Source organism: Ursus americanus, chromosome 12 (assembly GCF_024610735.1).
Source record: "Ursus americanus isolate L20-20 chromosome 12, mUrsAme1.1.p, whole genome shotgun sequence".
In the NCBI taxonomy this organism is placed as follows: Eukaryota; Metazoa; Chordata; class Mammalia; order Carnivora; family Ursidae; genus Ursus; species Ursus americanus.
The window spans coordinates 4,779,116-4,805,934 of record NC_142138.1 but is presented as its reverse complement, the minus strand read 5'-3'; the positions used below and the strand labels follow the sequence as shown (position 1 = coordinate 4,805,934).

The 26,819-nt window shown below is 38.5% G+C and overlaps 1 protein-coding gene across 3 annotated transcripts in view; it reads left to right on the top strand.

Annotated features, from left to right (window-relative positions):
* Window positions 1–1,393: 1,393 nt before the first annotated feature.
* PIK3R3 (phosphoinositide-3-kinase regulatory subunit 3) overlaps window positions 1,394–26,819 on the top strand; it is a 123,947-nt gene continuing 98,521 nt past the window's right edge. For 2 of the 3 annotated variants that reach the window (XM_045799656.2, XM_087865857.1), the window contains exon 1: window positions 1,394–2,217. In XM_045799656.2, the coding sequence (XP_045655612.1) occupies window positions 2,112–2,217 (106 nt within the window). In that variant the 5' untranslated portion in view covers window positions 1,394–2,111. The remainder of the gene's footprint in view (window positions 2,218–26,819) is intronic. The other variant, XM_045799657.2, reaches the window with a different exon arrangement.

Genomic DNA, 26,819 nt, shown 5'->3' with positions numbered 1-26,819 from the left:
CAGGAGACACAAATCTGCTTTTGGCTATTCAGTGCTCCCCAGCAAGTTAATTAGCTGTTTCTGAAATGCATGGTAATATTCAGCATTTTCATAGTGAAGCCTATCATAGTTTTAAGCTTGGGGGAGGGACTGGGTGTATGCGGAAGGGGGTCTGTCAGGGAAACAGAATAGAGCCCTTTTGGCTAGGGATTCTAACACCTGTGATTTATCTCGAATCACACTCGCACTGTAATTTCAAGGCATGTTTTCTGGCGTGAGCACTCGAGCTGAGGGGCCTGCTGTGGCTCCCTATTTATTTCAGGTGTGGTGAGTTACCTCTGGGTTCAAAAGTCCTTGGGTGGGAAGCGCAGAGGAACTGCTCAAAGGAAGAAGCCCGGACGGACTGTGTTCGCGTAGCGGCCTGGGAAGGCTACACGGGGCCATGGGCATCTCCTCTCACCGAGTGGTAACGGTCCTGCAAGTGGGTTTACGGACCTTTTCTTTATTAGACAACTTATCGCGGGGTTTGGGGGCTGTCCCAGCCCAGTGAAGAGGTCTGTGGGGGGCACTCTGCCCGGGGACTTCCTAGGGACCAGAGGAGCGCACGTCCCGCCAAGTGACAGCACGCGCCCCTCTCAGTCCGCTCCCCTCCCCCGCGGCCAGTCTCTGGGCAGAGGTGTCTCGAGCCAGCTCGTCCTTCCCCCCCACCCCCCTTGTCCGGCCCGACCGAGCCTCAGCGGGAGCCCCGCCTGTCTCCGGGCAGCCTGAGCCCCCGAGCGCTCGCCCAGCCTGTCAGTAACCGCCGTTTGCGCTTTCTTTCTTTCTTTTTTTTTTTTTCCTCCTCTTCTTTTCTTTCCCCCTCTGCCTTTGTCCCGCTTAGTAACTGGGCTCTGACCAATCGCCGCCTCGCCGGCCAGCGCCGGCTTCCTCCTGATTGGCCCGCTTGGGGCGCGCAGCCGTCTCCCGCTCCTTTGCTGGAGGAAGGCAGACAAAAGACGCAGGCTCCGGGCTCCGGCAACCCGGATCAGCCAATCACCACTCACCTTATCCTCTCTTTCTACCCCCTCCTTCCCTCTCTCCTCTCCCTCCCAGCCTGGCTCGCGTGCTCCCGGCACTGACTCCTGGCGTGCGGCCAGCGCCCGGACCGTACCATTCTGATTGAGGCTGGGGGGAGAGAGGATGCATGATTAAGAAGTCGAAACCCAGAGAGCGTTGGGGAGAGTTGAAAGCCAACGTGGAGGACAGTTTTCCGAACACTTTCACAGGCATCTGATAGAATCCCCAATACATCGAGTCAGAATAGAGGGGAAGGAGCAGTAGTGATATCGCCTATCCCCCCTGCCCGGTGCGGTTGGGTGGTGTCTCAGCGGGGGAGCGTGAGGCGGGGGAGGGTGTCCCCCTCCGTGCCGTTAAAATGAAACTCTAGTGGCTGGAGTCAGGGCAGAGCGTGAGGGGAGCCGGCACTGGCGGGCTTACTTACAGCCCGGCGGGAGCGCCCAGCCGGGCAGAGCTAACTGGACTTTCCGACGGGCCCCCATCTCGAGGCTGCCGCAGCTTCGGTTCTGAGCTTGACTGGAACCGAGCCCGAGTCCCGGCCCCTGAGGGGATCGCTCTCTGCAGACCAGTGGGACCCCGAAACTTGAACGCAATACCCACCCCCTTTTTATGCCTTCCTTTGTCACTTCCTCACCTTTCTCCCAGCGCATTCTTTTTCTCCCCCCTCTTCATTCTCCCTCCCTCGAAGGACACAAAAGTGGCTGCCGAGGAAAGATTTGGAGGCAGTGGGAGCTTTTCTCTTTGGAGAGCGACTGTGTGGAGGGGATTTTTGGGAAGCTGCTTTTTAACACCTCAGCCCTCTGCCCCCCCCCCCCCCAGCCTCCCTGTACCTTTCCGAGGAGAAAAAGCCCGTAGATTGAAAGTTCGGGGGGGCATTTTGCTGAGTGCTGTAAGAGGAGAGGGGAGAGGACCCCATCCTCATCCTGGTAGTTGGCTGGACTTGTACTGGCCGTTGGAAACCCCGAAGTACATTTCCGTGTGGGACTTTACAGATCTATATTTTTAGGTTTTTAAATATCAGATAAAAAAATATATGCTTTCTATATATTTCCTGACGACCTGCCCCTGACAGCGCGATGTACAATACGGTGTGGAGTATGGACCGCGATGACGCAGACTGGAGGGAGGTGATGATGCCCTATTCGACAGAACTGATATTTTATATTGAAATGGATCCTCCAGGTACTTGGGAGAGAAAAAGAATCTTGTGATGGGTCTGATTTGTATATAACGAGACCTTGGTGATGTTTTTAGGGCAGAAGTGTTCCTGGGAGCGCTAGGTTTGGGATGAGGGGCAGATTTGCAGTTAGAGCTGCAGTAAAACTGCTTCTGGTTTATCCGTTTAAAGTTTGCAGTTAGGACCCTGATCCTATTGTCCTGCGAGGGTGGGGGTGGGGGCTGGAGTGGGGGTGGGAGGAAAGACCCGTTTCTTTTACTTCTTTGCCATTGCGTGTCGTTCAGGTTTTTGTTGTGCCCCCCTCCCCCTTTTTCAATTAAAGATTCTTCTACCTGCAAAGGATGCTTTATATCCGAGACTTGAAGTCAGTCTTTCCCTTTGGGGGAATTCTTTAAAGCTTGTCATTTCATACATTTCTTATTTGGTTCCTTGTGTTTTTCCTTCGTTAACTTCTGAAACTGGGTTGCCTATGTGATTATTCATTTTAAGACCCCCTTTTCCTCTTACAGAAACCAAATGCCGGTTAGTGATTTTCAAGGATTGGGCGTTTTTATTCAGTCATGGTCTTAGTCTGAGGTTTTTCTAATCAGGATATAGTCTGTCAGAGAGATCTACGTGCAGTATTTTATTACTCTTTAATTTACGGTGATTTAACTTAATTTATGGGATAGGGTTTAATATAACTTCAATTCTTAGAGCAAAAAAAGAAGGAACTTCTTTTTTTTGTGTGAATATATGTGATGTGTACATATATGTGATAGGTTCGAATACACATAATGTAAAGTATACATATACTGTATTTTTACTTCAGAGCTTTGTCTGAGACCCTTACAGACATTTTGTGTATCTGGTAGGAAAGGAAAAGAAAGGGAAAATGGAAAAGTTGGGTAATTGTTTTTCTTTAAATTCTAACCCCATTTTATGATTATTAGCTGTCAGATTTTCAAACCTTTTTTTGCAGTTAGAGACAGTGCTTTATGTAATGATTTTGAGTAAGTAGAGGGCCTTTGTGACTCCTTATTTTTGTTGAGGGTGAATTGGTTATGTCTTTAAAAATGTGTTATAGTTAAGCTTACAGAATAAATTGTGTGTCATTGGGGAACCTCAATTATTATAAGATTATGTATTTTTGGAAACCTTTGAAAGGATTGAAGCCCATGCAAGTGTAATGAAGTGTAACTGTCTTGTAGAATGTATATAGAAATTATTTCTTGTGTCCTTGTGAGCTGTAAATTATCCTTTGGGTTTTTTTTCCAATTAGAGTGTTAAATGATGCTATATTAAAAACTCCTATTAAATCAACCTTTTTTACTCTTAACGATAACTTAGAATTTTTCTCTTTTCCCTTCGTTTTGGAGCCTTCGTTATTTGCTTTTGTAATTGTGACTGCAATCCAGATGCAGCTTTTCAGTGTTTTGCAAAGTTTGTAAGATTTGCCACCCATCTATTGTGTGTATTTCCCCCTTTGTTTCCCCCAAATGGTAAAGCATCATTTCTATTAGATGCATTTGTCATTCATGTAAATGGAAATTTAGTACGTCATTGGTTCCTCCTATAAAAAGTAAAGTTAATAATTCTAGATTTATATTATAAGAATTATATATTCAAACTGCCTCAGAATCACTGTATCATAGTATCTTGCCTTGCAGACATACAAAGGGAATTTGTTGGGCGGAGAGGTGAGTAGGGAGGAGGGGAGAAAATGAGGAAGGCACTAATGTTTGAAAAATATGGGCCTCATAGAAAAATACTGGTCAAGTTGAGTTGAGTTGTCCAAAAGTGATTTTTTTAAAAAGTTGACTATTATAATTATGTAGTGATGTGGGTCTTATAAGGTTGTATAGAAGATTCTGATCCAAACTTTGTGTGTTTACGTACAAATAAATTTTTGAGTTTAAAATGTTCATCCTTGGATGAATTTTTGCATACTGAGATTCTATTCAAAATATTGGAAATATGCATAAGCTGTTCTTTATTACCCATTTTGTAGCCTTAATGTAGATTATGGTTAGTTACACCTAACAGCTTTTTATAAAGGAAGCACACTTGAGTATGCTGCAATATTGCCTGCGATGCGAATGGTTTTTAATGGAAATAATGTGAGTGCCAGTCTTGTTTTGTGTGATAAATTAAGGTTTTGAAACATTTAAAACTAAGTAAATTATTAGTGAAGAGGATGCAGCATGTCTTGTATCCATCTTCTTCCTACCTCCTATCCCAGCTCAAGCTCTTATTTCCTGACTGGACTGCTTTGATGGTGTTCTAACTGTTCTTACTGTTCTCCCTGTTTCTACTTTGTTCAATCCACAGTATTATTAAAATACCGTCTGATGATTTGCCTTCTAGTGGTAAATCTTCCAATGACTTTGCAAACCTTCCAATGGCTTTCCTTTGCCTATTAAAGAGAGTCCCAGATTGCCTACCTTGTCATTTATGTCCCTCTTTTTTTTGCTTCCAACCTAATTTTTCAGTCTAGTCTCTTCCTAGAATCCATCACTGGTTCTGTGGAAAGCTGTTTTATACTTGCTGTTTCTTGAATGTATGCTTTTTCCTCTTCCTGGGATGCTCTTCACTACCTTTGGTTACTTGTTGAAATCTTCTGTATGTTTAAGGTCTACGTTAGATGCCTTCTTTGCCAGGATGTATGTTTCCTGATCTCTGCTGTTAGAAGACATCCTTTCCTTTTCTCTTCTAGCACTTCTCAGAAATTCTTTTCATTCTGTCTGTGGAGTAGCTTCAGTGTTTATGTATACTCCCCCCCCCCCATGGAATTATCTTCCCATCAAGTTATGAGCTTCTTAGCTTGCTCAAGGTCTTGCAAGCAGTAGAGAATTTAATAAATATGTGTTGAATTAATAAATATCTAAGCATCATTTTGTTCTAGCCTCTAAGTGCTTTTCTGCTTATGGTCCTTAGTCACCTCATTCCTTGGCTATTGCAATAGCCTAGAGTTAAATAAGTTGAATTAGACAGTTGTTGACTTAGGGCCTTTAACTGTAATATTAGTATTACAGTTTTAAAAATAATGATTTTCATCTTCATTTAAGACTGACCCATAAATGCAAAATTGTTATCTATTATTGTTTCCAGTGGCCTCAAAAACTGTTTTCCAAAGGTGTTTCCCTCCAGCCTGTTTTTTAAAAAACTGTTACCAAGCATCCTAAAGGTTTCTAATAACTGCATGGATTGCTACATCTATTGTAATTCACTGACAATGTAAGGATTGGATCCAAATGGAAGTTCGATGTCTTAATCTTTATGTATTTTCCAGAAACAGTAGAAATAGTGAATAGTTTAGATGAAACAAAACTTTTTATTTTGGAAATGTTAAGAGTGTGGTATAGAGAATTGCTTTTGAGCATCTTGGTTAGTCCTGTTGTGATTTGGGAATCAGGATTATTCCGTAACAGAACAGTTGCTGGGTAGGCCTCTCAAAGAGCCCTATCTCTTGTATAGGAGCTATTAGAAGATTACAAGTATACAGCATGATGATAAACTCATGCCCAAAGCTTATAGATAGTGGTCTGTAAGCTAGCACTTTAGTTTTGACGTTGTTGTTTTTATTTTGGGAAGATATAAGAGGTGATTTCTTTTTATAATTAATGGATACAATTCTTTTAAAGATTGTCTATAGACATTTTTCTTATCAAGACAAATTTCTGAAATTATCTGTAGGGCAGCAACATCTCTTTGGTATAATTAGAAAATTAGTTTTTATTGGCAAAATATAATTATATTTTGTATGATTTTTGTATATAAATTATAAATATATTTATAATTATATAAATATAAATATAGGAAGGTCTAGAAAAGTGGTTCTCAGGTTTTTGTTTTTTGTTTTTTTTGGTCTGTGTGCCCCTTTTATAACTTAAAAATTATTGAGGATCTCAAAGAGCTATTTACTAATATTTACTGTATTAGAATAAAATTAAGAAATTTAAAAAATATTCATTTAAAAATAAAGTATTACATGTTAACATTTTTTTTTGGTAAGATTTATTTATTTGAGAGAGAGAGAGAGCACACGTAGGGAAGGGGCAGAGGGAGAGAGAGAATCCTCAAGCAGACTGCCTGCTGAGCATGTAACCTGACAAAAAGCTTGATCCCAGGATCCTGAGATCATGACCTGAGCTATGCATAGTCAAGAGTTGGCTGCTCAACCAACTGAGCCATCCAGGTACCCCTAACATAATTTCTTTTAATGAAAAAATAACTATATTAAAAAGAAAAAAGTGAGGAGAGTGGCATTGTTTTACATTTTTGCAAATAACTTTAATGTCTGGCATTTTAATCTTTAATGTCTGGCTTAATAGAAAACATCAAAATTCCCATGTCTGGGGTGCCTGGGTGACTCAGTTGGTTAAGCGTCTGCCTTCAGCTCAGGTCATGGTCCCGGAGTCCTGGGATGGGTCCCACATTGGGCTCCCTGCTCAGCAGGGAGTCCGCTTCTCCCTCTGCCTTTCGCCCTGTGCGTGCGCTTGCTCTCTCTCTCTCTCTCAAATAAAATCTTAAAAAAAAAAAAAAAATTCCCATGTCTGCGCCTGTATTCAGTCTGTTGAGATACCACAGGTCTTAGCCTCTGGAAAACTCCAGGGTACAGATGTGAGAGAATGAGAGTGCAAAAGGCAAATAATGACTTAGTAATCCTATGAAAATATTTTTGGCCCCTTGGATCCTCTGAAAGAGCCTTGGGGACACGCAGGGATCTCTGGATACACTTTGAGAACTACTAGTCTAGAAGTTACGTAGTTTGTGACTACATAGTTTGGTCAATCTAGGAAAGTATTTTCTGACTTTTTTGAATACAGATGAAAAGATTGTTTCAGGAAACTTTCTTGCATACTCTGGCATACTTGGTATTTTCATCCTGGTGAAATTTAGATTAAGTAACATTCTGGTGGAGAACTAACACACTGGCCCTGTGGTTGAGGAAAATATTTGCTGAGAAACACACTGAAGAAATAGGTCACCTGCCACCATGTGGTCCTTGCTGTTAGCAGGTTGGGCATTCTACTGTGGTTGAATTTTTGTCTGTAACTGAACATTTGATGGGATATTATATAAATGCTTCTCCTGTGTGTGGTAAGATATTTCTTTTATGAGCATAGTGTCATTTAAAAAATGATATTGTAGTGTGGGACAAATGTTAATATAATCAAATGATGTAAAGGCTGTGCCAGATTTGTTTGCATTCTCTTATGGAAAAAGATTAGTCATTGCTTTCATTTAACATATTATAGTTTATAGTATACTCAGCTATATTTCATTAGAAGTATGGTAATTCTCCATTTGATAACGCTTTTAAAATTCATTCTCATCATTGTTTTCATGCTGAATACCTTTATATTTTTCTTAGAATATAGAAAAGATTGAATATGTTTATGGTCACCATATTTAAGTAGGTAGGTAGAAAAATAATTACAAGTATGTTTGTGATATAATTTTATTGGTATTAAAGGGGGATGCAGTGTGAGTAAAGTAGAAAGAACACAGGCTTTGGAAACATGATAGGGCTTCCAGACCTAGCTTTGCTTCTTACCATTACCAAGGTTATATGGCTGGTACTTAACCTCTGTCTGCTTTGAGAAGCAGGATGCCAGTGCTCTTTTGTAAAATTGATTTAATACTCTACCTTTCAGAGTTGTTCTGGGGATTAGATGTACTATATCAATATCTAGCACAGTGTTTGGTACATGGTATGGACTGATTCATTGTTAACTTATATCTTTTTTTAAAAAATTTTTTTTAGTATTCTCTGTATCCAACATGGGGCTCGAACTCATGTCTTCAAGATCAAGAGTCACATGCTTCTCCGAATGAGCCAGCCAGACACCCCACTTGTAGCTTATATCTTAAAGCATGTTGTTAACACGTAATTATCCCAAGTCTACCTCTTTGAATACTCTTGCAGTCAAAACCTCTTGAGTTATCTTGCTCCATGTTTTTCCTCCCTTCATCCCTGACATTTAAACTGGGGTCATTTTGTTTTTGGAAGAGTTCTCTAGGGTCTTTTCTAATTATAGCATCTCATGAGTCTATGGAAATGTCACTCCAAGTCATCCTTTCTTTTTAGTTTCTGTTGCCCTTGTCTAGTTCCTCATCACCACACACTTGAAATGATTTATAATGAAGGTAATAGTTACTAACATTTGTTGAATATATAGACCAAGCACTATGTTAAATGTTTTTACATGTACTATTACTGTTTGCCACACAACCACCTTATAAAATAGGCACTATTATTACCTCACTTTAAAGACAGGAAACTGAGACTTAGATGTGTTTAATAACTTATTCAGTGCCTCACAGCTAGCAAGTAGCAGAGCAGGTCTGTCTTGCTAACGCCCTGGTTCTTAACCAATAAGCACCTCCTAACTGGTCGTTCTGTTTCTGATTTCTTCTTCTCCTCCCCCATAGATTTATCCAGAATTCTTCAGCCAGGTTAATCCTGCTCAAATGTTATTTTGAAATAATTTTTGAAATAATAATATAAGGAAATAATCAGCTATCCATTTTTTTTTTTTTTAAGATTTTTGTTTATTTACTTGAGAGAGAGCATGGGTGTGGGGAGGAGCAGAGCAGAGGGAAACAGAGAAGCAGACTCCCCACTGAGCAGGGAGCCCTGATGTGGGACTTGATCCCAGGACCCTGAGATCATGACCCAAGCCGAAGGCAGACATCCAACCAACTGAGCTACCCAGGCGCCCCGCTATCCATTTCTTTTAAGCAGAGGCTGTATTCTTAAACTAAGCATACATGATCTTTAGCACCAATTTACATTTCCAACTTAATTATTAATCCTTTATTCTCATTTTTTTAAAAGTAAACTACCTTCAGTGTGGGTTTCAAACTCACGATCCCCAGATCAAGGGTCACCTGCTCTACTGACTGAGCCAGCCAGGTTGTTTCCCACCCCCCCTGCCCGTCCCATTCTCATTTTTACTTTTAGCCTAGGTCCTTGCTATCTACTGTATTATACCCTTTCTTATTCCCATCTCCAACCTTTTGCTTATGCTGCTGCTTATGTTGGATTATGCCCATCCCACCCCCATCTTCAAATTTGGATCCTTTGCAGGTCCCCTTTCTTTTCTTCCTCCAAAAATTCTAACACTGAATGCCATAATTATCTAGGACTATGGTCTATTGTTTTGATACAAAATCTTGTTATGTTATTGACATTTAATTGTGAATATAATTTATCTCCCCAAAACAAGATCAGTTTCTTCAGGTCAAACTATGTATTTCTTTCTTTCTTTCTTTTTTTTTTCCTTGAAATACCCTGTTCTTAAATATTTTGTTGAAGTCTTAGGCCTGTGGACCCAAACAGCTTCATTTTGTGACCTAAGTTTTAAAATGTTGTTAATATTTATTAAACAACATGTGACCTTTAAACTTATAAAGATAATTTTTTTAAAAGATTTTATTTATTGGGACGCCTAACCTGCCGCTTCTCCACCTTGTGCTAGCCCTCTCTCTCTCTCTCTCTCTCTCTCTCTCTGATAAATAAATAAATAAAATCTTTAAAAGATTTTATTTGTTTGACAGAGTGAACAAGCAGGGGGCGAGCATCAGAGGGTGAGGGAGAAGTAGGCTTCCTGCAGAGCAGGGAGCCCAATGCGGAGCTGGATCCCAGGACCCTGGGAACATGACCTGAGCCAAAGGCAGGCACATGACCAACTGAGCCACCAAGGCGCCCCAAGATAATTTATTGTAACAATGGAAATAATGAAAAAGTACAATCCTTAATGTTAGCAAAATTTTATGGTTTTGAGTTAGTCATTTTTGAAATTTTGAAGAATTAGAAGTGAGTAGTAAATTTTTAAAAGTTTGTTAGACTAGTTGTACACAGCACTGCGCCAAATGTAAATTTAAATTACCCAATGTGTTATACCAATTAAGTTTAGAATGTGTAGGACTTGGTTTGGGATAACAAGGTAAGGTCAGCCATGTAGCCTCATAAGATTAGTTTCCAAATTGTTTGCTGATATATTTGTTGTTGATATTTGTAAATTCATATAAAGTAAGAGGGTTATTTATTTTTTATTTTAATAAAAGAGGCAGTAGGCTAGGTCCAGCCTGCCACATCCTACCATTTTGCCTGTGTCTTGTCAATATAAAAACTGTCCTGTGCCCTGTGAATATAAGCAACACAAAGCTTAAGTCAATACCATGATGTCGTACCATCCACCATTATCCAGCCTTGGACTTCTGTTTGTGTGCTAGATTATTTACCCTTGTCTCAGGATATAGAGCAACAAATCCAGAGCTTGTGGCTATATCATCTTAAATACTTTATAGGTTTTTTTTTTAAACCTTAGGAAAAGTAAATTCAATCATGAATCAAAATTTAAAATTTGTGTATAAATTGTTTTGGAGAATGCCTTATTGAAATGAATTGTTTGTGCTTGAAAAGTAGTGTTTGTTCTTTCATGTGGACTGTTCTTTTTAACTTTCTAACTCCACAAGAACACTTAGTATAGTATAATTCCTGTTGAATTTCTAATATGCATTTGTGGAATTAACCACAAACTTTTTTTTTTTTTTCTTTAAAGATTTTATTTTTAGTTAATCTCTGCACTCAATATGGGGCTCCAACTCACAACCCCAAGATCAGGAGTTGCACATTCCATAAGTGAGCCTGCCAGGCATCCCAGCCACAAACTTTTTTTGAGATTAGTTCTGGGATATATTTCATAAAAAAATAGTGTATTTTTACTTACAAGCAGCAAGAATGTAATTCAAAATGGATTAAGAAATAAGAAATTTTATCTTCTCATATGAGCAGCTTCAGGTGTTGGTGGATTACATCAGTTCAACAATGTCAGTAAAATCTCATGTTCTTTCCAATGTTCAATTCTTCTCTCTTTGGAACTGGCTTCATCCGTAGGCTAGTAGCAAAATGGTGTAGTGATTCCAGGTGTCATATCCGTACAGAAGAATTTTTTTTTTTTTTGTAAATACAATTGACTAAAAATTTTTAGTTATTCCAGTATAGTTAACCTATAATGTCAATTGGTTTCATGTGTACAATATAGTGATTCAACAATTCTATACACCTACACAAGAACTTCTAAAAGAAGAAAGATGTCTCTTCCTGTGCCTCTTTTCAGAGAAGAAACTTTGTCTAAAAACCTCTAGCAGACTACTTTCACATCTTTTTGGACGGAATTGAGTCCTATGCTCATTCCTGACTCAATCACTAGTGACTACCCTTGAACTAACCATGGCCATGCCTGAATTTGGGAGTGGTAATGACTTCCCTCGAGGCTTTGTATTGGGGGTGGGGTTCTGTTAGGAAGAAGGAGGGGATGAATGCTAGCTAGGTAAATAATCGGTAGTGGCTGTTTTGGAAAGTAATTTGGAGAACAATAGCTCCTTCCAGAGTTCTTTGTGTTTGTGAATAAAAAGAATTAGCATTTTTTCCTTTTTCAAAACTGTAATCTAGTTGCGGGAAACCTGTTTCCTTCTTCTAAATTGGAATTCACAGGGTCACATAGTATTGAGAGTTAATGTAAGACAGGCCTTTTCAGGGCACGTGGGTAGCTCACGTAGTTAAGCCGGCACACTTGATTTTTGGCTTGGGTCGTGATATTGGTGTCCTGGGATGGAGGGGCTCCATGCTCAGCCAGGCGGGGGTGGGGGGGTTGTCTGCTTGAGGATTTCTCTCTTCCTTTCCTACTCCCCCTGCTCACATTTTCTCTCTCTCCAAAATAATAATATATATTTAAAAAAAGACAGGCCTTTTTGTCAGTTGCTTACTAGAAGATGAGGACGCTAACATCTCTGGTTGACAGTTTCCTTATTTGAGACAATCTGAGACACGTAGGTATTGGGAATAGGGTATATTAGTGTATCAGTTATATGAGTATGAGAGAACGTTTTGCCAAACCATAAATTCGACATTTCAATGTTTAGTAAATTAAGTAATAAGCTTGAGACCTGTGGCATGATTTATGATTTGAATGAGTAGTCTTAAAAAAAATAGGATACTACTTTAAGGTAACCTATAGATCATGTCTTTCAATTAAAATGTACTGTGTAGCTAAGTATTGATTTTGTCTCTGCCACTTTCTAGTATGTGTTCTTGGGCAACTTATATTTTCTGTATTTTGTTTTTTTCACATCAAAATTTAGGCTGATAATGGTCCCAACTTTAATAGGATTGTTGTGCGGATTTAATAAATTCATAGCTGTAAAGCACTTAACATGGTGCCTGGAACATATTATGCACCCATATATGTTTTTGTTCTTGTATTAATTAATTCATGTTTTTCAACAAATATTTGATCGCCAGGTACTGCTCTAGATATAACAGTGAACAGAACAGCAAAACTTGATATATTCATGGAGTGTTTTAAGGGAGGGGAGAAAGTAGAGGATAAACAAATTTATGGGGTGCCTGGTTGGCTCAGTCGGGTAAGCGGCTGCCTTTGGCTCAGGTCATGATCCCAGGGTCCTGGGATCAAGCCCCACGTGGGAATCCCTGCTCGGTGGGGAGCCTGCTTCTCCCTCTCCCTCTGCCACTCCCCCTGCTTGTGTGCGTGCACACACACACACACACACACACACACACTGTCTCTCGATCTCTCAAAATATTTTACAAAAAATAAAATAAATTAAAAAAAAATCATAACATGCTATTTAAAAAAAACAGAACAAAAAACCAAAACCCCCCCACAAATTATAAGTAAAATACATAGTGATGGTTATAAATGATAGGGGGGAGCAAAGCAGAGAAGGAAAATAGGGTTGGGAGGGAGGGTGGGCACTATTTTATTTTTACTTTTTTTAAAGTTTTAATTTAGATTTCAGTTAACATACAGTGTAATATTAGTTTCAGGTGTACAACACAGGGATTCAGTACTTCCATACAACACTCGGTGCTCATCACAAGTGTACTCCTTAATCCCTATCACCTATTTAACTCCTCCTTCTGCTCGCCTCCCCCCTAGTAACCCGTCAGTTTGTTCTCTATAGTTAAGAGTCTGTTTCTTGGTTTGGCTCTTTATCCCTTTGCTTGTTTGTTTTGTTTCTTAAATTCCACGTGAATGAAATCATATGGCGTTTGTCTTTCTCTTACTTATTTTGCTTAGCATGATACTCTCTAGCTTTATCCATGTCATTGCAAATGGCAAAATATCATTCATTTTTTTGGTTGAGTAATAGTCCTGTGTGTGTGTGTGTGTGTGTGTGTGTGTGTGTGTGTGTGTGACATCTTCTTTAGCCATTCATCAATTAGTGGACACTTGGGCTGATTCCATAATTTGGCTATTGTAGATAATGATGTTATAAACATTGGGGTGCATGTATTGCTCTGATTTAGTATTTTTGTATTCTTTGGGTAAATACCTAACTGTGCAATTGCTGGATCATAAGGTAGTTATATTTTTAACTTTTTGAGGAACCTCCATACTGTTTTCCACAGTGGCTGTACCAGTTTGCATTCCTATTTCCCATCAAAAGTGCAAGAGGGTTCCCCTTTCTCCACATCCTAACCAACACCTGTTGTTTCTTGTGTTGTTGATTTTAGCCATTCTGACATGGTGTGAGGTGTGAGGTGATATCTCAATTGAGTTTTATTTTTTTTATTTTTTATTTTTTTTAAAGATTTTATTTATTCGACAGAGATAGAGACAGCCAGCGAGAGAGGGAACACAAGTAGGGGGAGTGGGAGAGGAAGAAGCAGGCTCATAGCAGAGGAGCCTGATGTGGGGCTCGATCCCATAACGCTAGAATCACGCCCTGAGCCGAAGGCAGACGCTTAACCGCTGTGCCACCCAGGCGCCCCTCAATTGAGTTTTAATTTGTATTTCCCTGGTGGTCAGTGAAAGACATTCCATGCTCCTAGATTGGAAGGACGTATATTGTTAAAATGTCTATACTACCCAAAGCAATCTATACATTTAATGCAATCCCTGCCAAAATACCAACAGCATTTTTCACAGAGCTGGAACAAACAATTCTAAAATTTGTATGGAAGCACAAAAGACCGCGAAGAGTCAAAGCAACCTTGAAAAAGAAAAGCAAAGCTGGAGGCTTCACAATTTCGTAATATACCTTCAAGTTCCAAGCTGTAGTGATCAAAACAGTGTGCTCCTGGCACAAAAACACACACATAGAGTAATGGAACACAACAGAAAACCCAGAAATGAACCCACAACTCTACAGTCAATTAATCTTTAACAAGCAGGAAAGAATATCCAATGGGAAAAGGACAGTCTCTTCAACAAATGGTTGGGAAAACTGGACAGCAACATACAAAAGGATGAGAGTGGACCACTTACACCATACACAAAAATAAATTCAAGATGGATTAAAGACCTCAGTGTGAGACCTGAAACCATAAAAATCCTAGAGGAGAACACAGGCAGTAACTTCTTTGACATCAGCCGTAGCAACTTCTTTCTAGGCATGTCCCTGAGGCAAGGGAAACAAAAGCAAAAATAAACCACTGGGACTATATCAAAATGCTTCTGCACAGTGAAGGAAACAGTCAACAAAACTAAAAGGCAGCCTACTGAATGGGAGAAGATATTTGCCAGTGACATCTCCGGTAAGGGGTTAGTATCCAAAATATACAAAGTACTGATAACAAGTCCATACCCAAAAACCAAATATCCAATTAAAAAGTGGGCAGAAGACATGAACAGACATTTCTCCAAGGAAGATATCCAGATAGCCAACAGACACATGGAAAGATGTTCAACATCACTGATCATCAGGGAAATGCAAATCAAAACAAGAAGTACTATTTTAAATAGGAGGATAGGGAGGGACTGACTTAAAGAAAGTGAGGGAGCAATGCACATAGATCTTTGGGAAGTGTGAGGGTGGGGGATGTGCCAGGTGGAGGGACTACCAGATGGCTTACTGTGAGGCAGGACCATCTTTGTCTTGTGTTCAAGAATCATCTAGGAGGCCAGTGTAGCTGGAGTGGAATAAAGGGAAAGCAGTGAAGGCGAATATGGGACCCTGGCTGGCTCAGTCAGAAGAGCATGTGACTCTTGATCTTGGGGTCATGAGTTAAAGCCCGTGTTGGGTGTAGAGATTAAATTAAAATTTAGAAACATGTGATATGTATTTTTAAAAAATGAAAACAAGTAGTTTGGGTGGCAGGGAAGATCATATAGGACATTGTAAGAAGTTGGCTTTTAAAACTTGACTGAGATGAGAAGCCATCCAAGTGTATTAAACAGTGATGTATTATGATCCATGGCTTAAAAGGATCATCAAGCTGCTGCTGGTAGATAGGAAAAGGTGGAAGTGGAGAAAATGGTTAGGAGGCTATTGCAGTAAACAAGCTGAGGGATGATGGTGACTTGGACAAGGGTGGAAACTCCAGAGGTAGAGAAAAGTGGTTGGATTCTGAATGTTATTATTAGTTATATATTAGTAACTATTTTATAATTTCTTAACTTTATATTTCTCTCTGTGCTTTAATAATCAAAAGATTTACCTTTTAAAATAACGCCAAACCATTTTTATATTTTTTGATGTATTTTTCTCTTTTTTTTTTTTTTTTTTAAGATTTTATTTATTCATTTGACAGAGAGAGAGAGACAGCCAGCGAGAGAGGGAACACAAGCAGGGAGAGTGGGAGAGGAAGAAGCAGGCTTCCAGCGGTGGAGCCTGATGTGGGGCTTGATCCCATAACGCCGGGATCACGCCCTGAGCCGAAGGCAGACGCTTAACGACTGAGCCACCCAGGCGCCCCTATTTTTCTCTTTTTTAAGATTTATTAGCGAGCTTGGGGGACAGGGACAGAGGGAGAGGGAGAGAGAATCTCAAGCAGACTTCCCTCAGAGTGCAGAGCCTGACACGGGGCTAGATTGCAGGAACCTGAGACCGTGACCTGAGCTGAAATCAATAGTTGGATGCTTAACTGACTGAGCCACCCAGGCACCCCATTTTTCTTTTTTTAAAGTGTTATGATTTCTGTTCTCTGACATCTGGGTGCAAAGAAGCATAATTTATGGAGTTAGTTACTTGAAGACCTAGGCATGAGTTACTTTTAGGAACATTATTGTATAAATCTGGACTGTACTATAATTTGCTTTCAAAAGTAACTTTGGAAAGGAAGTTATCTTAAGGTTCTTAGTTTCTGTGGTGGGCTCTGAAGGGGAGAAGAAATTTTTTTTTTAAAGATTTTATTTATAAGTAGTCTCTTCACCCGAGGAGATGGGGCTCAAACTCACAACCCCGAGAGCAAGAGTCGCACACTCTACTGACTGAGCCAGCCAGGTACCAAGGGGAGAAGAAATTAAAGAGAATTAAAGTCATGCCATACATGTTTAATTTTATTTTATATGCTAACGTTGTTGGTATTTTAGAATAATTAAAATATATTTATGTGGTTTTGATTATTAGTGTAATGCTTAAGTGCTTGCGTATAGAGAATGCTATAAAATAGGGAAGTGTTGCTCACTGTTTAGGAGCTCTAGACTCAGATTGCTTGGATTTCCAATTCTAGCCCTGTCTACTTACAATTTGTGACTCTGGACAGTTTCCTAATCTGTATAACAGGGAGAAGAATATTAACCCCATTTAAGGCTATTGTGAGAATTATATGAATTAGTGTATGTAAGACCCTTAGGCAGGTATCTGTTGTTTTATTATTATTTTCATTATTATTAACCTGGGATGCTTTGTGATATATCTCCTCTCTTCCATTCAGAGGAAGCACCAGCCTAACATTTCAGTTAGGTTGAAAAGTAATTTAAATCTTTATTCTAGCCTCTCAAAAATGCCAAAGGGAATAACATTCATACCATACTGTAATACGGCTTAAAATCTGATTTCTCCATTTTTGATCAATGTCTTTGCATGGTTAATCCCAAACTTCCTTTTTTTTAAAACTTGCCAAACCTACAACAATTTGAATGGTCTTGTTCTTTTTGTCTCTTCCTCCCTTTCTCAAATTTATTCTTCCTTTTCCAGGAGTATCCGTCTCCCTTTAAACTCTCTCCTTTGCCTGTTTCATTGCTCTCATTTGTGTAATAAGGGTCAGGAACCAAGGGAATAAAGAAAGGAAGCTATGAATGCTCACACAACAATGTTTTTTATTTTGTCACACTTAGCTTCTATAGAGGGTATATAATATGTTTCGGCTTTTAGAAAGACGTTCGCATAGCTTTAAAAGGACTATCAGGTGGTACAGACCTGTTGTGGGACATTAGTTCAGGACTTGGGTTTAGTCTTTTCTCCTACTAGCCATAAACCATAAGAGCAGCTATGACACTGGTCTGACTGAAACCGACCCAGGCCTCTCTTTTGATTACTAGGGATCAACCATGGGCATTTAGAGTAGAGTTGCTAGATAAAATACATGCAATGTCCCATGCAATATTTGCGATGTACTAATACTGGAAAATTGTTGTTTATCTGAAATTCAAATTTAACTGGCTGTCCTATATTTTTATTGCTAAATCTGGCAACCCTAATTTAGAGAGAGGCTAAATTGTTGACTAGATAGTGTTTCCTAATATATTTACTTTCCCTGTGGTGTTTAGGGATAGATGTGTAACTTGATATAGTGGCTATCAGGATACTTTCAGTTTCCATGACAAAAAGTCCAACTGAAATTGGTTTAAACAAAGAGAATTTATAGTTTCATGTAATTGAAGGTCCAAAGGGAATAAGGGCCCCTGATGTAGTTTCATCAAGACTATCAGGCTTTAAGCCCTGTTTTCCTGCATTTCTCTTGGCTTTCCCTTCTATCAACTTCTTTCTCAGGCAGGCTTCCTTGGTGTAGTACAAGATGACTGCCTTTGGCTGCTGGGATTACATGTTTCCTAATATCAGCGGGAGAAAAAGGATGCTTCCCACAAATATAACACAAAAATCTTGAGCTTAACATTAGACTATCCCCATGTTCCAAAGGATCACTCTTAAAATCTGAACTATTAATCATAGCTTTCTGTCTAGACCAGTGGCTCTTCAACTTGAGCATGTATCATAACCACCTGGAGGACTTGTTAAAACACAGATTGCTAACCCCAACCCCCAGAGTTTGATTTTAGTAGGTTTGGGGCTGGGTTCTAAGAATTTGTAGTTGAAACACGTTTCCAGATGTTCCTAATTTGGCTGGTCTGCAAACACTTTGAGAACCACTGATGTGTCAAATCAAGGCTTACTCCTGGAGCTGGGGAAGGGGTCAGTCCCGCACAAATACCTTGCCAGTGTGTGGAAGGAACAAGATACTTTTTTTAAAAAATTTATTTATTTGAGAGAGAGAGCAAGAGTGAGCATGAGGATGGGGAGGGGCAGAAGGAGAGAGAGAGAGAGCGAATCTCAAGCAGACTCCCCGCTGAACGTGGAGCCTGATGTGGGGATTGATCTCATGACCCTGAGATCATGACCTGAGCTGAAATCAAGAGTTGGATGCTCAACCAACTCAGGTACCCAGGTGCCCCGGAAGAAGATATGTTTTGAGGAGATAATTACAATGGCCACTAAGGAGAGGACTGCTATTTTTGTCTATCCAGCTTTCCTGCCCTCTTATTTAGGTAACACCTTCCTTTTGTTCTCTTAACCACTCATTCCCCATTTGTAATCAATGTGGCTTGGGTAGAGTTGATCTAACCCATTGGCTTTAGTGGTGGACACATGACCCAGGCCTGGCCATTAAGATTATTGCATTCACCTGACCTCAGTGTTTAGCTTAGGAATTAATAGGGCAGCCATCTTTGAAAACAGTCAGTGCACGTTACTGTACATTACTATTTACTGTCCTAGCTATTGATATAAAGATGGCATAATTCCTGTCTTTAAGTAGCTCATACGGTAATTAAGGAAAACCAACATGTAAACAAATGCATGTAGTGTATCTCTTTATAACTCCCGCCCTTTCTCCTGGCTTCCATCTAATACACATCTCCATTATATACTGTATTACTTCCTTTGTAATCCTTAACCACATTTATTATCAGTTGTTTGGTGTCTTTAGTTCTCATTAGATTATAAATTCCATCAGGATAAGGACTATAGTTAACTGCTGGATCTCCAGTACCTAGCACTCTCTGTGGCACATAGAAGTACTCAGTAAATGTGGGTTGAATGAATGTTTTAACTGTAGTAATAGAAAAATAAGAAACAGAAGAGGGATTGATTGGTTTACTGGTGGGGTAGTGGAGACGTAACAGCCTGGATAAATGCACAGGATTGTTAAAAGACCTGGTTGTATTTTGAGAACTGTAAGTAATCCAGTTTTGTTGAAACATGATGTATGAGGTGGGAAGTGGTGGTAGATGAATCTGGAGAAATAGGTGAGGGCCAAATCATGAACAGCCCTGAATCCTACAAGTTGGGGAACCATTGACTGGTTTCAAGTAGGGAAAAGAATGTATTAGCTGCAAAGTGATAAATGGATTGGAGGAGAGTGAGATTGAAGAAGAGAAGCTGGTTAGGAGGCTACTGCAGTACAGATGAAAGATGTTATGAAAGCCTAAGGTGAAAAAGAAAAATATGGAAGAAGTGGGAAGGTGGAGACCTGGTGTACAGAATTCCTGTGGACTCATGGAGATTTCCACTGTAAATTTAGTTTTGTTTTAGCAGTGGTGACATTGTATTAACCACTTTTTTTTTTTAAGATTAAAAAAATTTAATCTCTACCACCAAATGTGGGGGTTGAACTCACCACCCTGAGATCAAAATTTGCACATTGCACCAACTGAGCCAGGCAGGTGCCCCTGTATTAGCCAGTCTTTTTTTTTTTTTTTTAATTTTGTATATTTGAGAGAGCACAAGTGAGGGGGGGTGGGAAGGTGCAGAGGGAGAGTCCCAGGACCCTGGGATCATGACCTGAACTGAAGGCAGATGCTTAACCAACTGAGCCACTCAGGCACACCTCTATTAGCCAGTCTTAACTACTGATCCCTAGTTCTGCATCCACACCCACTTAATATTTGTAACTGGAGGTTGTATTTTTATTTCATTTTCTAATCATTAAAAAAGAGAAAATGCCCCCCAAAAGCCTAAGATAAGGTAGTAGCAGTGAGAATAAATAGAATTGTTTAAAAAGCAGAATTTATGGAACTTAGAGACTATCCTGAGAAAAATGAAAGAATCTAGAATGACTTTCAGTTTTCTGGCTTAGGAGATGTGGTGGTACTATAAACCAAGAGACACAATTTAAGAAGGAAGGACAGATTTGGATCATATGGCTTCTTAAACCAAAATGAGGCAGAGGTGAAATGGAAAAGGTTTTCTCCTTTTGGAAGAGTTCTTTTTCTCTTAAGCTTTATTGGGGGAGGAAAAGGGAATAGCTTTTACTGCTTCTAGGTTTGAAACCTAGAGCAGATGGTAGTAAATCAGATACTATTAAATTCCTAAAGGTGTGGGAGAGATTGCAGTGGGTCCTTAACTACTCCCAGGGTATTAGTTGCTGAGGTCAATTTAAATTTCCAGAAGTGGGGCACCTGGCTGGTTCAGTTGGTAGAACATAGGACTCTTGATCTTGGGGTTATGAGTTCGAGCCCCACATTGGGGATAGAGTTGACTGAAAAAAAAAAATTCCCAGATGTTTAATTTGCTTCATCTTATTTAAGCAGATTTTTGAAGGCAAGTGGGCATAAACTTTATTTTGTATGTTCTTTTTAAAACTTTTTATTTAAATTGCAGTTAGTTCACATACAGTGTAATATTTGTTTCAGGTATACAATATAGTGGTTTCGTACTTTCATACATCACCCAGTGCTCATCAAATAGTGCCCTCCTTAATCCCCATCACCTGTTTAAGCCATCCTCCACTCAACTCCCTTCTGGTAACCATCACTTTGTTCTCTATAGTCAAGAGTCTGTGTCTTGGTTTGCCTCTCTCTCTCTCTCTCTCTCTCTTTTTTCCTCCTTTGCTCATTTGTTTTGTTTCTTAAATTCCACATATGAGTGAAATCATATGGTATTTGTCTTTCTTTGACTTTCTTAGCTTATTACTCTCTAGCTCCATCCATGTTGTTGTAAATGGCAAGATTTCATTCTTTTTTATGGCTGAATAATATTCCATTGTATATATATACCACATCTTCATCCATTCATCAATCGGTGGACACTTGGGCTGATTCTATAATTTGGTTATTATAGATAATTCTGCTGTAAACATAGAAAAGCATGTATCCCTTTGAATTAGTATTTTTGTATTATTTGGGTAAATAATTGTTGGATTGTAGGGTAGTTCTATTTTTAACTTTTTGAGGGACCCCTATATTGTTTCTCACACTGGTTGCACCAGTTTGCATTCCCACCGGTAGTGCAAAAGTTTCCCTTTTCTCCACATTCTCACCGCCACCTGTTGTTTCTTGTGCTGTTGATTTTAGCTGTTCTGACAGGTGTGAGGTGATATCTCATCATGGTTTTGATTTGCATTTCCCTGATGATCAGTGATGTTGAACATCTTTCCATGTGTCTGTTGGCTATCTGGATATCTTCCTTGGAGAAATGTCTGTTCATGTCTTCTGCCCACTTTTTAATTGGATATTTGGTTTTTGGGTATGGACTTGTTATCAGTACTTTGTATATTTTGGATACTAACCCCTTACCGGAGATGTCACTGGCAAATATCTTCTCCCATTCAGTAGGCTGCCTTTTAGTTTTGTTGACTGTTTCCTTCACTGTGCAGAAGCATTTTGATATAGTCCCAGTGGTTTATTTTTGCTTTTGTTTCCCTTGCCTCAGGGACATGCCTAGAAAGAAGTTGCTACGGCTGATGTCAAAGAAGTTACTGCCTGTGTTCTCCTCTAGGATTTTTATGGTTTCAGGTCTCACACTGAGGTCTTTAATCCATCTTGAATTTATTTTTGTGTATGGTGTAAGTGGTCCACTCTCATCCTTTTGTATGTTGCTGTCCAGTTTTCCCAACCATTTGTTGAAGAGACTGTCCTTTTCCCATTGGATATTCTTTCCTGCTTGTTAAAGATTAATTGACTGTAGAGTTGTGGGTTCATTTCTGGGTTTTCTGTTGTGTTCCATTACTCTATGTGTGTGTTTTTGTGCCAGGAGCACACTGTTTTGATCACTACAGCTTGGAACTTGAAGGTATATTACGAAATTGTGAAGCCTCCAGCTTTGCTTTTCTTTTTCAAGGTTGCTTTGACTCTTCGCGGTCTTTTGTGCTTCCATACAAATTTTAGAATTGTTTGTTCCAGCTCTGTGAAAAATGCTGTTGGTATTTTGGCAGGGATTGCATTAAATGTATAGATTGCTTGGGTAGTATAGACATTTTAACAATATACGTCCTTTCAATCTAGGAGCATGTTATGTCTTTCCATTTTTTTGTGTCATCTTGTTTCTTTATGAGTGTCTTATAGTTTTCCAAGTAAAGATCTTTTACCTCTTTGGTTGGGTTTATTCCTAGGTATTTTATTGGTTTTGGTACAATTGTAAATGGGATTGATTCCTCAATTTCTCTTCCTTTTGCTTCATTATTGGTGTATAGAAATGCAGCAAATTTCTGTACTTTTATTTTGTATCCTGTGACTTTACGGAATTCATTTATCAGTTGTAGCAGTTTTTTGGTGGAGTCTTCCAGGTTTTCTGTATAAAGTATCATGTCAACTGCAGTAGTGAAAGTTTTACTTCTTCCTTGGTGATTCGGATGTCTTTTATTTCTTTTTGCTGTCTGATTGTTGTGGCTAGGACTTCTAGTACTTTATTGAATAAAAGTGGTGAGAATGAACATCTCAGTTTTGTTCTTGACTGTAGAGGAAAACTCTTGGTTTTTCCCCACTGAGGATGATATTCGCTGTGGGTTTTTCATATACGACCTTTATTATGTTGAGGTTATGTTCCCTCAAAACCTACTTTGTTGAAGGTTTTATCATGAATGAATGTTGTACTTTGTCAAATGCTTTTTCTGCCTCTATTGAAATGATCACAGGGTTCTTATCCCTTCTTTTATTAATGTGATGTATGTATCACATTGATTTGTGAATATTGAACCACCCTTGCAACCCAGGAATAAATTCCACTCGATCATGGTGAATGATTTTTTTTAATGTATTGTTGGATTTGGTTTGCTAATATTTTATTGAGAATTTTTGCATCTATGTTCATCAGGGATATTGGCCTGTAGTTCTCTTGTTTAGTGGTGTCTTTATCTGGTTTTATGTAATGCTGGCCTCATAGAATGAATTTGGAAGTTTTCCTTCCTTTTCTGTTTTTTGGGATAGTTTGAGAAGACTAGGTATTAACCCCTTTAAACATTTGGGTAGAATTCACTTCTGAAGCCATCTGGTCCTGGACTTCTGTTTGTTGGGTGTTTTTTGATTACTGATACAATTTCTATGCTGGATATTGGTCTGTTCATGTTTTTGTTTCTTCCTGTTTCAGTTTTGGTAATTTATATGTTTCTAGGAATTTATCAATTTCTTCTAGGTTGTCCAATTTGTTGGCATATAGTTTTTCATGATATTCTCTTATAATTGTTTGTATTTCTGTGGTGTTGTTTATTTCTCCTGTCTTATTTGTGATTTTATTTATTTGGGTCCTTTCTCTCTTCTTTTTTGATAAATCTGGCTAGGGGTTCATCATTTTGTTGATTTTTTTCAAAGAACCAGCTCCTGGTTTCATCGATCTGTTGTTTTTATTTCTGCTCTAATCTTTATTTAATTTCCTTCCTACTGCTAGCTTTAGGCATTGTTTATTATTCTTTTAGGTGTAAGTGTAGGTTGTGTATTTGAGATTTTTCTTCTTGAGGTAGGCCTGTATCGCTATATACTTCCCTCTTAGGACCACTTTTGCTGCATTGCAAGTGGGCATAAATTATAAGAAAACCGTTAATACCCTATGACCCAACAATTGCACTACTGGGTATTTACCCAAAGATACAAATGTAGTGATCCGAAGGGGCACCTGCACCCCAATGTTTATAGCAGCAATGTCCACAATAGCCAAACTATGGAAAGAGCCCAGATGTCCATCAACAGATGAATGGATAAAGAAGATGTGGTGTGTGTGGGTGTGTGTGTATATATATATATACACACACATATATATATACATATATATACATATACATATATACATATACATACACACACATACACACAGTGTATATATACACATATACATATGTATACATATGTATATATACATATATACACATATATATACACATGTATATATACATATATACACATATATGTACATATATATATGTGTATATATATACCCACACCCACACTGGAATATTATGCAGCCATCAAAAATGGAAATCTTGCCATTTGCAATGACGTGGATGGAACTAGAGGACGTTATGCTAAGTGAAATAAGTCAAATCAGAGAAAGACAATTATCATCTGATCTCACTGATAAGCGGAATTTAAGAAACAAGGCAGAGGATCATAGAGGAAGAGAGGAAAAAATGAAATAGACGAAACCAGGGAGGGAGATAAACCATAAGAGGCTCTTAATCTTAGGAAACAAACTGAGGGTTGCTGGAGGGGAGGTGGGTGGCTGATGAACATTGGGAAGGGTATGTGTAGTGGTGAGCACTGTGTATTGTATAAGACTGATGAATCACAGACCTGTATCCCTGAAACAAATAATACATTATATGTCAATAATTTAGAAATTTAAAAATGTTAATAAAACATTAAAAACTGTTAAGATTCATGGGTAAAGTTGAGTATTGGTGAAAATGTGAATTGCTATAGCCATTTCGGAAAGTTTGGCAATAGTAATTAGTCAAATTCCTCTTCTGGAAATCTATTCTGTAGAAATGAAAGTATCAACATGAAAAATATGTTGTTTTTAATGGCAAAAATTGGAAAGAACCTGAATGTCCATCAAGAGTGGGCATGGATATAGATTGTATTGTACTTAGATTGTGGAATATTATGCAACCCAAAGAGAATGAGGTAAATCTGTATATCTTGACCTAGTAGGACATCTGAGAGGTTATAGATTAAGACAAGCAAGTTATAAAGAAATGTGTATAATATCTTTTATAAAGTAAAGGTATAAATATGTGGGGTTTTTTTGTTTGTTTTAGAATTATATGAACATGGACAAAGGTGTAAAGGTGTATTTTATTCTGTGTACTCTTTTAATGACTGGGAATATAGCAGTGAACAAAATGAAGTCCTTGTTTTATGCAGGAAGAGGTATGATAATAAATTAAGAAGTAAATATATAGTATGTTAGGTGAAGATAAATACTATGGAGAAAAAACCCAACTGGCTAAAGGGGATAGAAGGCAGAGAGGAATTACTGTTTTATTCTGGATAATCAGAGACCTCACTGATACAGTGGTTTAACCTTCTTATTGTGAAATAAAATACATGCTAATAAGTGTATAAAACATACACGTAGTTTATGTAGTATATAACATAAATGTAGTTTATTGACATTTGTGAGAAACTATGTAACTACCATGTGGATAAAGATGTTGAAGATGGGCAGCTTCCCAGAAGCCAAAAGCACGCCCCTTTTCAAATATATCCCCCTTCTTCCCATCAGAGTAAACCATTGACTTAACTTTTTATGGTAATTATTTTATTGTTTTTCTTTATAATTGTATTCTTAAATAATATATTTTAGTTTTGACTGTTTTTGAATTTGCTGTATATGGAATTACACTGTATGTATGCTTTTCTGTGTTTTGCTCACTATTATGCTGAGGTATTTATACTGTTATTATGTAGCCGTAGTTTCTTTTTTTGGTTATTACATGGTATTTCATTGTAGAACACAGTTTATTTCTACTTTTAATAGACATTTGGGTAGTTTCTGTCTTGGCTATTATGGACAATGTTGCTATGAATGTTTTGTACGTATGTCATATATGAATGCATTTCTGTAAGGGATATCTAAGATTGAGAATTTTGGTTTATAAAATATGTGTATCTCAGCCCTTCTAGAAAATGCCAGATTATTTCCATCTGTAATGGTATCTGAGAGTTAACTACATCTGCAGTAACCCTACGTGTTGTCAGACATTTAGATTTTTGCAAATCTCATAAGTGTGTAGTGGTATCTCATTATGGTTTAAATTCATTTGCGTTTTCCTTATTCCTAATTCAGTTGATCATCTTTTCACATGTTGGCCATTAGGTTATTCGCTTGAATGAGACACCTTTTCATGTCTTTTTGCCCATTTTTCTATTGGATTGTCTTTTTTTTCTTATTGGTTTGTTGGAGTTAAAGATTCTGGGTATTCTTGTCTATTATGTGTATTGCAAACAAGGTGACATTTTGAGCAGATACCTGGAGGAAGTAAAGGTGTGAGTTGTGGGGATAGCTGAATGAAGGGTATTAGAGGTAGAGTCAACAGCAATTACAAAGAACTTGATGCAGGAGTATTTTTGAAACGTTGCAGGAGCAGCGAAAGATGCTTACCTGAGGTTGGAAAGGAGACAGGTTAAGAGGATCTCAGAAAAAGAATGAAACAAAATGGGGAAAAAAACTCATGGAGTAAGCATCACTAGTAAAAATATAGATTATAAAATCCATTCCTTGATATTACCACAAATATGTAAAAATAGAATATGGTGAAGGAAAAGATCTAGAATATGATCAAATGAAAACATCTATTTGATAACAGGGTTGTTGACAATTTTTGTCCTAGATTTATTATATAGTAAAAACAATGTCAAAAGTACATATAAAGAGTTAA